This window comes from Diplotaxodon limnothrissa, linkage group LG11, assembly GCF_057381915.1.
Source record: "Diplotaxodon limnothrissa isolate DT_005_m linkage group LG11, D_limnothrissa_male_GT1.1, whole genome shotgun sequence".
NCBI lineage: Eukaryota > Metazoa > Chordata > Actinopteri > Cichliformes > Cichlidae > Diplotaxodon > Diplotaxodon limnothrissa.
Window position 1 is genome coordinate 14,181,899 of NC_140606.1, and position 14,807 is coordinate 14,196,705.

Sequence of the window (14,807 nt, forward strand, 5' to 3'; positions counted from 1 at the left end):
GGAAGTGGAAAAGGTTTTTTCCAACAAAATGTAAAATTGTTACACTTGGGGGGTGTTTCCCTTGCTTTCTTCCTTGTTTCCATTACGTCCTGCAGCTGAAGATTATTTTTTATTTATTTATTTATTTTTCTTAAGGAGATTTATTCATGGTAGCAGTGTGAACTCTGCAAAGGTGGTGTAACGTGAACTGTAGGAGCAGAACCGCATTGTTTGATTGCACCTTCAGGAGGAACCGATCAGTGCCAAAACTTAATGCTTCTCTGCTTCTGTGAAGCACTCGTATGTAGGAAGAGCAGCACATTTTGTTTTCATTATAGTAGTCCGACTGGAGTTTAATTCCCACCTATGCTGCACTTTTCTGTGCTTCCTGTATGTACTGCAATCAACCGCTGCAACCAGCGTTGGCTTTGGTTCATTCACTCAACACCACAGCATAAACACCACGACTAAGATTGAAGGGCAGGGATGGACACCGAGGGGAGGGGAGTCAGGGAGAAATATGGGCAGAAGAGGGAAAAAGACAGAGAAATCGAGAGTGATGAATGCCGACTGTAACATTGTGTAACTCTGACAGATTATTCATTGTGCTATTAGTTTTCAGCAGCAGCTTACTCTTGCCAATCTACACAAAAGAGGCATACCAGTAATGGCAGTTGGGTTTAGAGTTTTCACTGAGGTACTGCTGAGGATTACAGACTTCATAGCTGAGCTTTACATAGGTTGTCAACCTTTAACCGCTGTACATTTAAAGTAGGAAGAAACACATAAAGGTCACACAGTCTCTTGGCAATAAGAGTTAAGCTGCGCGATCATGACTAATAATATCACAAAGAGTTTAAGCAGAAAACACAATTAGACTTTGACGCTCCTGTCTTGCCTTGTCTCTTGCTAATTTACTCCCACTTGTGTCTGTCTTCTCGCCTCTGTCTCTGCTTCCTTTGCTGTACCTCGTTTTGAACTATTAACTTCCTTCTCGAAGAGAGGATGACAGATAGATGAAGGCAGTTTAAAGTCGCAGCTCTCCTACTACAATCTCCAATCGCATGAACCTTAAATTCACGTTAAATGTCTGAGTCCCATGAGGATAGATACATTGCAAAGCTCTTTAGTGCCACAGCTCGTACAGATAAAAGTCTTGCGGTCGGATAAACCTACATTTTGGCGTCATCCATGAGCTCAGCGATGCCTCCCGGCCAGCTGTCCCGGGATGAAATCAGAGATGTAGACGGAGGGAAAGAAAAAACACTCACACTCGCCACTCTGTCTTCACAGCTTACTGCAGTCGAGGAAGTGGTTGAACGAAACATGATTTTTTTTTCCTGCAAACGCAAAACCCAGTTGTACCTCTTGCTGGTAGCGTGCCCTGTCAGACTAATGACAGAAACCAGGAAGAACATATCACGTGAGAAACTGAAAACAAGTTAACACAACAGAAATTCTTTTAAGATATTCAGTCGTTATTCAAAAGACAGTTTGGTAAATTTGATTCTGGACACATTTCTGTGGAAAAAAGAAAATAAATATAGAGAAATAGATCAACCTGACATCTGATTGTACCGTCCAAGATAACAGCTTTATTACTAATGCCACATGACAGCATTTTATCCAACACATCGACCGTATTTCTTAAATTTTAGAGGGCCCCGTGGGTGATGCAAGATCTGTTTTAGGGTGGATTTCCCCTGGAACATATCAGCATGCAGCCAAAACAAACTCCTGCGGATGGTTTGCCTCTTGCCTCCGGTCTCTCCGGCCTGCTTCTAGAGAGCAGCCAAGGGACCCTCAGTGCTCAGAGGGAGGAGCAGTGCAGTCCTTTTGCCCTCCCACTGGCTTTAAGACCAGAGACAGACGGAAACACTCAGACTGCAGGCACATGTGGAGCAGAGACACACAGAGAGGGAGAAAGGACAGAGAGCACGAGAGAGTGAGGCGGCTGGCGCAGAGTCGTTCCTGGAATTGAAACGGGCAAATATAGAAACGAAGGGCAAAGAAAGACGCGCAGAGAAGCAATGAGAAACGAGACCAATTTTTGCTTCAACATGCAAGTATAAACTGATTTTTTGATTCTTATTTTGAAGTGATAGCTGCAGGAGACACAGATCTTTGGGATGTGAAGTGCATGTGAATAGATCCAGAAAGAACAAGAAGGACTTGGAACCTGCAGCTGTCCATGACCCGAGTGCTCTGAGGTCAAGTTGTCGTGACCTCTTAACCTGCTTTAGGATCAACTTCAATAAGGGGAGATTACAAGTTGAGGCAAATTAGACTCGCAAGGGAAACATCCGATTCTCCTGGCTTAATTTATTTTGTGAAGAAGAGAAGTTTTGGGGGAAATATCTCTGGTGGACACCTTCAGCCAGCTTCAGCCAACAAGCTTCATCAGCTCAACCTTGCCTTGAGGAAGCCCCCACAAGACTGACCGGTAACTGTCACGCTGTTGCGCCCAAGATGACATTCGCCATGCTGCGCACGGCACCCCCCGCGGGCCGCTTCCTGTACGGCGACATCGCCCTTCTCTCCGAAGACGATGACGAGAACGGCAGCGAGGGCTCGGGCTCCGAGGAGCGTACCAGCAATTCCTCCAACGCCGCCTTTCGCTTGTCCTCGTCTTCCCCATCTGCCTTTCACATCAAGGTGAACAGGAAGAGGAAGCTGTGCGGGGGAGGAGGCGGAGGGATAGAAGTAGGGGGCATGGCCGCGAGACTGGTCCCCCCGGACTCATCTCCACCTAAGGAATATCGCCAGAGGAACGCGGCCAACGCGCGGGAGAGAGATCGCACCAATTCTGTCAACACAGCATTTACAGCGCTGCGCACACTCATCCCCACCGAGCCTGCAGACAGGTAAAGACCTGCATGAGTTACTGTTTTGTGACATCATGCACAAATAAGACAGGGACAGAATGATTTCCACCTGGAGAGCCAAATAAATGATGGTTTTATATTTAGGCCTTTAATCTGAAACTCTCCAAACTCGAACAGGGAAGAAAAATTCTAGCATCTAGCATCATTCTCTTGCAGGTTTGAACATATCCTATGAGGCAGATATCTTTACGTTACCCTCCAAATTTCTTTTTTTCCTCTGTCAACACCACAACTGTTTTCATGATTGCAGGAAGTTGTCAAAGATCGAGACGCTGCGTTTGGCCAGCAGCTACATAAGCCATCTGGGTAACGTGCTGCTCCTGGGCGAAGGGCTTCATGACGGACAGCCCTGCCACGCTCCCTCACCGCCGTTTTTCCATGTCAGCTCCTCCCCCAACCGAGGATCCGACCAATCAGCGCAGCCCAAGCACATCTGTACCTTCTGCCTCAGTAACCAGAGGAAAATGGTGAGCGGATAACGAACTCTCAGTCAGTTAAAGAAGAAGAGGGAAATCCGGGAAAACATTAAGTTAAAAGTGCGTTTTGCTTAAAAATCCTCTAAAACTAAATGGCGGGAAGTTAAAAAGAAAAGTCTTGTTTTCTTTATTTATCTTTGTTAAATTTTCCAAAATACAAATGATAGAGATTTAGCTGAAGACCAGTGCGGTCAGAGACACTGTGTGGTGGTTTAGGACAGCTGACCTGAGATCAGTGAATGTGCCCATAAACCAGATTGGCCCAGAGGGACTGTAAAAGCAAAACCACTTTTTAAAGGACTCAGTGTTATTGTATCATCGGGGGTTAGTTTTAATTAAGCAGGTGGTTTCTGAAAATCTCTGAGCATTACAGTCCACAGCAGTGGTTGTTTTTCTCTCCAAGAGCTGGGTTCAAACAGCACGCAGGCTTTTTCCAGACTAAATGTGTACGAGTGTTGTGTCTAAACCCATCTATGGTGTTGTTTGTGCTCTCTTTTTAAAAAATATGAATTTAGAGTTTACAAGGGTATTTATGCAGTGACTGAGATTTATGACCAGGAGCCCGTGAAATCCGTCCAAAACCATGCGTATAATTTCAAGAATGCATTGACGTCAGCCCGAATACGAGAAGGTTTTAATCATAACTTCTCGAGATTGACCTGAGAGATACAAATTGGTAACTGGCAATTACTTTGTTCCAGTGAAAGTCACAGTCACAGGACAAAATGTAGGTGGAGAATCGATAACATTTTAGAGCAAAAAAACCAAAACAACCAACTTTTCTTCTCCACTTTTGTCAATAATCTTGATAAAAATCTACATTTCTCTACAACTATTAAAATGGATAAGCTACACCTTAGGGCGAACCTGTTTCTGCTCATATTTGATTGAGTCATCGCGGGAAATTAACATAATCAAAGCCACTCTCGCAGACGAAAATCATCAGCTTGATGAGAAAATACAGAAAATGAGGGATCAGCTGAGTGAAGTTAAATATATATGACCCCAGTTCTGATTTTGACAAATGCTACAGAAGATGATAAAGAGTTGACTTCCCCCCCCCCCAGCCCATAGCTGCCGCCCATTTAGCAGGATTTATGGGTAAGGGGCTGACATCTGGCAGACTCCGCCGTTACCCCAGCAGTGTGTGAAAGCTAATACCCTCCTCAGTGTCTCAACCCAGAGACCCTTTAGCTGGGGGATAACCTGAGACTCAGCAGTCTTAGTGTCCCCCCCACCCCTCCAAACTTCTGCGAGTGAAAAACTAGACGTCCTGAGCGTCCAAACCCAGACGTCCTCAGCTCGCAGATAACTCGCCTGAAACCTGTACCCCGTCCCTTCTTTTTTAACCTGTCTGTCCTCGCTGACTCCTTCACTTCCTCCTTCACTTCCTCCTTTGTCCTCGCAAACATCTCATTCTGTTTCATTTCTTCACCTTCAACATGTGCACCCCGGCTCCCCTCAAACACCACCACCACCACCTTTGTGCATATCGATCGACCTGATGGAGGTCAGAGCTGCCAGTAGGAGCTTTGTAATACTATCTGCTGCTGTCAGCTCGCTGCTGTGGTTGCATGACTGACCTGTAAATGCATGCTGGGTAGAAAACTATTTCTCATGTCAAAACACTCGAGCGCAGACACTTCAGCTTACTCTGTGTTACACACTGTCAGTCACGTTATGATGTTTCCCGGTAGCTCAATGAAAAGTCTCATTATTCTCCCCTGTGTGCTGTGTACGTTGCATCAAGCGTACTTGGCTGACTTCCCCAAACGAATCCAGAAGAATCGCAAGCGAGAAGACAGAAGATGAGTTAGCACAAGGGTGTAGAAATGGTTGCTTAGTTTTGGTTTATGCAAACAGTTTTATGAATCACACACAAACAACTATAATGTCTTTGCAGTTCTGCTTAAAGTGAATTTAGTAGCTTATCAGTATCACAATGTGAAGATCTTTTTTTTTTTAACTCTATATTGCATTTTCTTTTACTGCATACAACCAGTAAAAAATGTTAAATGGTGCACTTTCTTGGTCTAATTTCAGTGGTGGATTAATCTTCACTTGGTTAGTTAGATGGTTAGCAGCAGGATGTTGTGTGGGTACAAGTACAGCATACACTGTGTGGCTATGTTTAAAGTTAAGCTGTATTGGCACACAGGAATAAGCTGAGCTGGGCTTTGGATACAAGAACAGGACTTGTTAGCTGGACCCTTCAACAAAGGCCCGGTGGAGTCATAATAATATCACTCCACCAGGCTCCAGTGCTCCTCCTCGCCATCATATCGGCACACGCAGTGCAAAGAGGCTCATGTATCCACGCTGAATGTTTATTGTGCGATTTCCAAATTAAATTGATGCATCCATCCATCCATCCATCCATCTTCATCCGCTTTATCCGAGGCCGGGTCGCGGGGGCAGCAGCCTGGTGTGTGTGTGTGTGTGTGTGTGTGTGTGTGTGTGTGTGTGTGTGTGTGTGTGTGTGTGTGTGTGTGTGTAAATTGATGCAATTATCTAAAATATATTTTAGGAGAAAAATGAGGTTCATTTGGCCTCCTCTGATTGGCAGAACCTGAGAGCATTTCGTTTTCTCTGGAAAAGTGGCTACAGTGGGTCTAACTGGGCTAAAGAGCAGAGTCGGTGCTGGTGATTACAGAGAGGAAACGATTGTGAAGGTAAAATGAGACTTTGTGTCCTGAGTGCTCTCTTTGTATGTTTTTATGGTCATTGAGGTTCACTTCTTTCCAGCGTCGAAGAGGGCGAAAGTGAGAAAAGTATACGCTCATTTCCTCTTATTATGTGTGTGAATACTGTATAACTGTTTCAAAACAAACAGTGTTGTTAGTAATGACTACTGCACACGGAGTGCTACGCTTTACATCTTACAGAGTCGGAGGAATAGTGATGGGATTTCATTATGTGTCGGTTCTTTATACACATGTCTTAAGGAGCTTTAAAATGAATTTCACTCATTTACGGTGAGTTTCCTGAAAATGATACAGAACATGATTAAAACCCTCTCAATATCGCTGCGTCGTCAAATGTCAGCCGTTTGATGAATGACGGGTCTTTTTTTTTTTTTGTCAGATTTTAGGTTAAAAATTTTCACCCACCTTCAAGTCGTCTGAAAAATTCGAGAGGTTTAGTAGAGGCTTGTCAGGAAAAAAAATGTATCTATTTTTAATTTTTTATGCCAACATAAAGAACAAAATCTCTCTCTTGATGCCCTAAAGTGTCAGGTGAAGCATGAAAAGCTACTTTGTGAAATTTACTCTCAGTATCTTTTTTGTTTTGATGCCAAATACCTCCTTGAATGTTCATATATATCACAGCAAAAATCTGATGTGTAAGGGGTGGAGCCCACGCAGTTTGGCAAAGACAAAGTGGATAGCAGCTCTTGCATGCTGGTGCCTTTGATACTTGGATTTAAAAAAGGGGGGGGACATGCTTGATGGCTACATCTGTAAATGAGATGTACAATACTGAGGACAGACGACTGAGGTGAGCCGAGCACGGCTCAAATCCCCGTGCTGTCTACTTGATTGATGCAGCTATCCTGTGCAAAGGCTCTTTGCTGTCAGTGCAACTGTCAGATGCCTGGACTCAACATGTGACAGGAGAAGCTCACAGTGGCAGCTTTTATAATCATCAGCTCTTTATTGTCTTAAGTCAATATCTGGTAGAGGTCACCTTCAGTGATGGTGAAAGTGCTGAGGTGGTTGTCTGCTGCAGTTATTTTACAATCTGAATTTATGCAAAACGTGATTCAAAACAAACATCTTTTAAAATGTGCTAATCTATCTGTCTCTAGTCCGCAGCGTTCAACTGTGGCCTATTTCTTTTGGCCCGAAACAGAGAGCGGGTTAATTCAATTCAAAGGGCTAAAGTAAATAGAAATAGCAGTTCGTCTGCCAATAAGAGCAATCACACTGCATTCTCCTTTCTAGCTGGATGTGACGTGCCCAAGCGTTTTCCATCATTTGAATTTCGAAGAAGCTCGTCTGATTAATTAAAAGCAACATCTTATGTTCGGAAACAAAATTTTTAAAAAAATGAAAGAAAAATTTGGTGAAAATATAACTGCTCTGGTGCTTATGGTGTGGTTGGTGTAAATAGACCAGCGCTTCTTTTGAAATGGTTAAATTTAGATGCGTTTACAAGCATTTTAAGGCACGGCCCAGAGTTTTACTCGCACTCAACGGAGGTCATTTATTTGGAATTTCTGGAAATCAAAAAGCAAACGTAAGTAGACAATGCATTCTGCCTTTGATATCGCAAACGGTTCTGATTTATATCTCGGCTGCAGCACAACTACGCATGGTGATTTTTGTATGTGGATGGAGAGACGGGGGCACTAAAATCTCACTGTGCAACTGGAAACACCTCTTCTCTGCTGGTGTGAGGGCGAGGACCACTTGCATTTGTTTTTGCATGAGACGGATGTGAGTGACACATCTAGAGTGAATTTTTTAATGTGTCTTAAGCAGCAACCTTGCAAACACACTCACAGACAGATACACACACACACACACACACTGGCTGGCTCTCTGTGTCTGGAAGTCATTGGCAGCACAGAGCGGAGCAACAAATGAGCTAATTGTTCTGTAAATGATTTATCCTCTGCTGAGGCCATACAGCCAGTGTTTAATTCAGCGGCTGCTATTAGAAACACATTGACGTTGGGCTTTGATGGTGATGTTAAAGGAGCCTGGAAACCACTCACTGTGAAACGCCCTCCCTGCTTACGCTCACGCCCACACCAATCACACATATATATACACACACATGTGGGCGCACAGCACACCACCGCACTCAGACACTTTTATCAAAAGCATTTCACCCTACCTCCTAGTCTTTCCAACCAGACAGCCGTTCACCACTTCTAGACAGCGTGCAAAAAAGAGAGAAAAAAAGTCTTAAATATGATTACTTAGTTAAGGAGTTCTGGATCATGACTGCGTTTTCAACACTTTCTAAACTAATGGTGTGCAGGAAGTTGTGGAAACAGAGATGGAGAAGTAGAGCGAGAGAGAAAGAGAAATAGCCAACGACTCAGCGGGATAATCAACTTAGCTATTTATCCTCCAGTTTGGACAGTTGGTTTTTAGGCTGTGCTCAAACTACACTTTGCTTCTTTATAGAGATCAAATGAACCATGGGCCTAAAGAGGGCTTAAATGCATGCATAGGACATGTGCGGGGCCGCGCTAATGACTGCGGTTTTTGCAGTTATTTGGATATTAGTCTGTTTTCACTGGAAAAAAGCATTGCGTCACTTTTGTGCACGGAGTCGACGTCTCGGTAGAACGTCATAGATGAAAACTAAATTGCCCTCATTTGCTGATAATGCTAGCGTTGAGTTGGAGGGAATGTTTTTCGTGCCTCGTGAGCAAGAGCTTCGCTATGCTAATGAGGTGCATCGAAGGCAGCTAACACGCTGATGGCAGCGTCTAAATGTATTCTCAGCCACGCTCGGTGTGTGTGAGTTTGTGTACGAGTGTGTGCCCTCGAGCGTGGACCTGTCTGTATATTTTCAGCACAGATGGAAACGGTTAAATCCTAATTTAACACCAGCAGAAGAAGCCGGGTCAGATAACTAACAAAATCTATTAGCAAAACTATCATTCTTTAGCCATTCGGTCTTTGGGGAAAGGGCCGCTCACCCAGAAAATTAAAGCAAAAATACAGAAAGTCGAGCCAGGCTTTAGAGAAACACAGCGACAAAGCAGGATTTATGCTGTTTCTTGAAACAATATGTACTGAAGCTAATGACATACTGGTTTTTTTAGGGTCTACATCTTAGCACTGATGATCAAGCGCTGGTTAGTGCATAATGTAGCAAAATTAAGTCATCTGAGACTAGTGAAAATGAAGTCTGGCTTGTTATGGAGTCATTAAAACAGATTTTTAAAATGCTGGGGAAAATAAAGTACATGTGTGGCTGCCTGGTGCAAGCAGCATCTAATTAGGCAATCTAAGATTAATCAAGAGCCATGCTTACTGGCAAAGCTGCAATGAACATGAATTTGTGATGTGTCCAAGTCACGTAGTGGCAGACTGGGGCCTTATTTTGTGTTTTATTTCACTCAATTGAAGTCTCTTATGTTTTATTTATCAATTAATGATCATTTATGGGGGAAATTACAGCTTCTATAAGCCACCAGAGGCCCTGACGCATACACATACTTTCACTCGCTAAACTGAAAGGATATTACCAGTTTTCATTTCATGGTTAAATACCAATCTCCTTATACGATTGCGGGCCAGTGCCCAAGTAGAAATTATTTTTTCCAACCAGTCATTCCTGTCCTCGTGCAGCCAGAAACTAAATTAGATGTTTGTATTTGACAGAACAGCTTAACACAGGAAAAAAAGAGAATGGAAAATCCAGTTATAGGTGAAGGAACGGCAGGATTGGGTTTCGGAAAAACAATACTAAAGACTGAATTTGTGGACTTGATAAGATGCTGTGAAGACAGTGTTTACTGTCTTCACATTAGGGTTAAGACAGGCTGCTTTCTCCTTGTTGGTCCAAAAATATTGTTCAAGTTTGGTAGTATCATCATATCATATCTAAAGTAAACATCAGCAGGTAATCATATTAATGTCAGACAAATCGGCCTCCTGGGAAGACAGCGGTATGTGTGTGTGCGCGCGAGCCTGTTTGGAAAGAGAAAAGAGAGAGCAGAGATGTCATCCGAGCATGCCCTATTAGTCTTCAGGAGATTGTTTTGACTACCAGGCCGGCCTTAAAGCCCCCCTCCCCAAATCCCCTCCACCTTCTGTTTTGACTGAACCGGCTTCACTCCAGCTGAACCGCCTACACCAGCTACAGCTGTGCCTCTAAACTGTCACGGAGCACTAACAATGAGACGTGGGCTGATTCCTACCGATTCCGCTGCAATTTGATGTAATTTGGGAAATCATCCAATTTTCACACACTGGTTTCAAGTGAAATTTCTCACGTACCCACTTTAACTCTAAACTGCCTCAAGTACTTTTCCTTCCACTGACAAATGCCTTTAATTTTCCCCGTTGCTTTCCAACAAACACCCAGGAGCATGGCTGCGTTTTTGTCTTCCAACTGATGGTTTTGATGGTTTGTGAAAGGGAACAAGCACAATGAGATCACAGCGTCAATGAAGCCGAGGTTTTTCCAGGCTGTAAGTGACACAAAATAGACATCTGAGCAAGACTACATGTCATGTCAGATGGTTAAACTGACAGATAATTTGAGGCAGATCATTAGTCTTGTGTAATCTTTTACGGTGATCATATCAAGACTCTTCAGTTGTACTAGGAATGGATTTGTGCCTGAAGCAAGGGTTCTTAATGTGGGGGGATCCCCCAGTGCTCCACGAATCACAGCCAAGAGATTTACTATAAATTATAAAACTGCGCTCTTCAGCAAAAAAGAGCAAATCTACAGATGGGATCCACGGACACCAACAAAATAAGGATTTTCTGTCCTTTTCTCCCACTCGTTTTGTCTTTGGGTCATAAGAAACTCTTAATATGATATAAGTGCCTCTTATTTATTTATGGTACAAACAATCCAGAAGGCAACTGAGAGTATAAATGGTGGTAAACATATGCTTATTTGCATTAGGATTAATGCTGAAAGACCTCTATGATCTTTAAAATGAGGAAACCCTACATGTGCTGATTGATGTTCTTATATTTCCTTATGCTAGTAATATCTCATCTACTATCTACTTAGTTTTGAAAACAGGACAACAGAAGAACAAATAAGACACATTTGGTCACATGAAGTAGCTGCTTTTAAGCGTGGCTACTACATACTAAATTATACCGCTGGTGTTGCTCATACTTGCACTCGCAGCCAGTAACACAGTGGTAATGATTCATGTCTAGCAACGGTAATGGTTCAATTGCAGTGTAATCTAATGATCCTCTGCTGATCCAGCTGGAGGAAGGATTGACAACAACAGTTTCTGCGTCTCCTCACACTCACTCACCTCCGTCAGTGGGAGTACCAATTCCTGTCCAAGTCTTATGATCTCATTCTTTGATTACCGCCTGATACCCTTCCAACCACCAACCCACCTATGTTGATCTCAGGCAAACGGATTTTTCCAAACACCTACACCTTGTGCGCCGTCTGAGAGGAAATGTGTAACAGGTGTTCGGCGTGATGAGAGGAAAGGAAAGTGGGAGGCAGAGAGGGTTAGTTGAGATGATATGAGAGGGGGTAGAGAAAAGTCAGGAGAGGACATGAGTGCTTATATTAGCATATGGGATAATGGTAGCCTTATTCTTCAGCTGAAGAATTAAATAACAAAGATCCGTTGTCAGCTATGAGTTAATCCTTAAAACAGCCGTCTTTTTTCTCCTTTTTAAATTTTTTTTTTTACAAAAGCATGGATGATATGTGTTGCATATCACTCAGTGGTGTGTTCAATAAAATCCCTTGACTGTTGCCTGAAAAGCCAGTGGTAGATGGCCCAAGTGAGCTGAGAAGAGGTTAGGTGAAGAGGGAAAAAGTGATGTTATTTTCCTGGCCAGATAGCGAAGGTCTCCCAACCAGCCAGGAAATCAGGGCCTCCTGCTCTGATACCACAGATAAATGAGAAGCATATCATCATGCTCTGCTGTCATGAACCAGCTCATGATGTCAATCTGCAGGCTGTAATAGTATTAAAGAAAAGCTCATTTCTCTCTGCCACCACAATTAATGTTGTGTGCTACATTACAGAATGTGTTTATGTGAGTTTGCTGCACGCAGTCAAGGCTAATTTACTCTCCCATCAACTAAAAGCAGAGTACATCTAAAACCACATGAACTTGCTGTGCCAGTGATTCCAGTACGAAACCATATATTTTTGAGTGCATTTTTTATGGTTTACATAAAAAAAATCATCTTTTTTACCTGTTATGATTTTTTTTTTTACTGTAAAATTGCTGGGCTTCTTTAGAGCCTCTGTGATGAAATATGGTTTGAATAAATTCATTAAACGTAAAGTATACTTGTGTTAGTGAAACCAGAGAAAGCTTCGATCAAAACTGGCAAATTTTCATGAAATGACGATTAAGAAGTTTGTTTCTTTGAGCTTACCTCAAATTGTTTTTTATATTTGTGAGACTGGACAGATAAAGTCGACTTACAGGAGGGAAGACTTTCTGAAGCCACCCTCCTGAGAAATCTATGAAATATATCAAGTAAAAACACCAACAACATCCATAAAGAATCAATGTTCGATGGCAGTTAGCCTTTTTTCCACCTACCGTTTAAGTTTTCTCCAGCTCTAACTCATGAGAGCAAAACCCAAACTGTTGTTTCAGTTTGATTTCAGTGAACCCGTCAATGATGTGAGATGTTGTTTCTGTCTCTTGCAGAATAAAGACAGAGACAGGAAGACCGCCATAAGGAGCTAACAACGACGACACGAGCCACGTGGATAAAATGCTCATCACTTGCTTACAGCGATTTTTAAAATTACTGCAACTTGAACACTAACCAGACTCAAAGACTTTTGAAGGACTCCTTGCAGCACTTCCAGGATTTTCCAGGAACATTTTAACTAAAGTTTGCATTTTGTTAAATGACCTTTTTAAAAAAAAAAAATTTTTTTTACAGTTTGAGAACTTTCAAATGGCTTTCACATGCATACCAACACCACCAAGAACCTCTTAATACCACTTATAAAAGACTCTTGACTGTATCAGTGACTCTGAGAACTTACGGCACATGATCTGAAAACACACTCATAAACTTGTATTCCCGAAAAGCTGTGTGTTATTAATGTGTAAACTGAAGTATAAATGTATATTTATGTGACATAACATTATATAATGAAACTATGTTATTTAACGGCTATATGACTTTTTTTTTGACAAACAATGTGCATCGTTTTGAGGTACAATCGTTGGCTATATGACATCACAAAAATATGCTGGAACATTGTTGGCATTGGTTATTTCTAATAATCATTTTTGAGAGTTGAACTTAACTCAAGATGAGCAATAAATTGTTTGTATATCTGGGATTAAATTTCATTCATATGCTGCTGGTATGTTAAACAGATTGTACTCTAAAATGTTCTCCTAATTCTTGCCAGTCCCAACCAATAAACGTTGTAGAAGTTTCCACCGTGACTTTCCGGTGAGCTGCAGATATATTTTAAAATCAATGCTGTATTATGCTTTTGTGGCTGGTGGAGAGAATTAAGTGGAACTTCCTCTCTGTCTGATCCCATAGCTCACATAAACCTAATTACCCTTATTCACCTGCGACGCTCTCTTTCTCTCTCACATGCTTGTTCCTTCTCTCCTCGAGAACTCGGTTCTAGTTGGTGCTGCTGTTGCTCAGACTGACTAAAGTTGCAGATGAGGTTGGCAACAGAGGCTTAAGGAGGAAAGAAAAAGGCAAGGCAAAGGGAGAGGGGAGAGGAAAATGAGCAAAATTGAATCTGCAGGTTGGCTACTTGGACATCTGCCTTTGTCCCTTTGCTGTCCTCTTCTTTACCTTTCCACATGCTTGTTCTCTCTTCTCCTCTGCTCTTCCTCTCTTTTCCCTGGAGTGCCACTGCCCAGAGTCTGGTTATTGATGGCTTTCCAGTGTGCTTAGCCCCACACCAGCTACATTCTTCTGAACTTGTCCTTTTATTGATGCATCCATACATCAGTGTTTCTGACTCTGTGTCCTCCATCACCTTCATGCAGCATCTCCTCCAGTCTGGCAACTGCTGTGATGGAAAATGTAGATTCTGCCCTTCATTTTTGAGCATATTCTCTTTTTTAAAATAATAATTTATCTTTTTCTTTCTCCTGTGACTACTACACATTTTTCCTACATTATCTTCAAGGTCAGAGGATAGAAGTTATGGCTACCTGAAAATGTTGCATCATCTGGGTGATATATTATCCTGCATGAAGAGTATTAAAATCTTATAATGCCACTGGTGTCCCAAAGTCATATAACAGTAGAATTTCTTAAGCTATTTTCCACCATTAAAAGAAATGTAAATTGAGCCTGTTCTTTTAATGGAGGCTAACCGCTGTGCTGCACTAGTTCGGTGTTCCCAAATTATTTTTTAACAACGCTAACAAGTTGTTTCTGCGACTGAGGTGCCAATTATCGAGCTTTTTCCTACAATGTGACAAGTGCCCGATGAAGGAAAACAACTAACAAAAAATTCAAATGCCACTTTCCACTGCCAAAAACAGCTTTTAGTGGAAATGGTGCTGAAAAACAAAGCTGATTTATTTTGTGTGTGTGCATGTGTCAGATCTTACAAACACCCCCAAATTATATCACTACTGGGGACTCACAGCCAGTTCTAGAGTTAATATGTCCCCAGATGTATGTCTTTTAGAGGACACGCACTTTAAAGAAACAACTCACAAAGGTGATGAAGGAGAGAAACGTGTCGTCTGAAAGTTCATTAAAATCTGAATTAAAGATAGCTTCAAAGCCTATAATCGCTTATACCAAAGAATACAGTTGTTTG

The 14,807-nt window shown here is 42.2% G+C and overlaps 1 protein-coding gene across 1 annotated transcript; it reads left to right on the plus strand.

Moving 5' to 3' along the window:
• Positions 1-1,876: 1,876 nt before the first annotated feature.
• On the plus strand, positions 1,877-13,393 carry LOC146622474 (basic helix-loop-helix transcription factor scleraxis-like). The gene is made up of 3 exons (XM_085365162.1): positions 1,877-2,843; positions 3,115-3,331; positions 12,694-13,393. The coding sequence occupies exons 1-3, from the start codon at positions 2,449-2,451 to the stop codon at positions 12,730-12,732; spliced, it is 651 nt and encodes a 216-aa protein (XP_085221288.1). The 5' UTR covers positions 1,877-2,448; the 3' UTR covers positions 12,733-13,393.
• Positions 13,394-14,807: the final 1,414 nt, after the last annotated feature.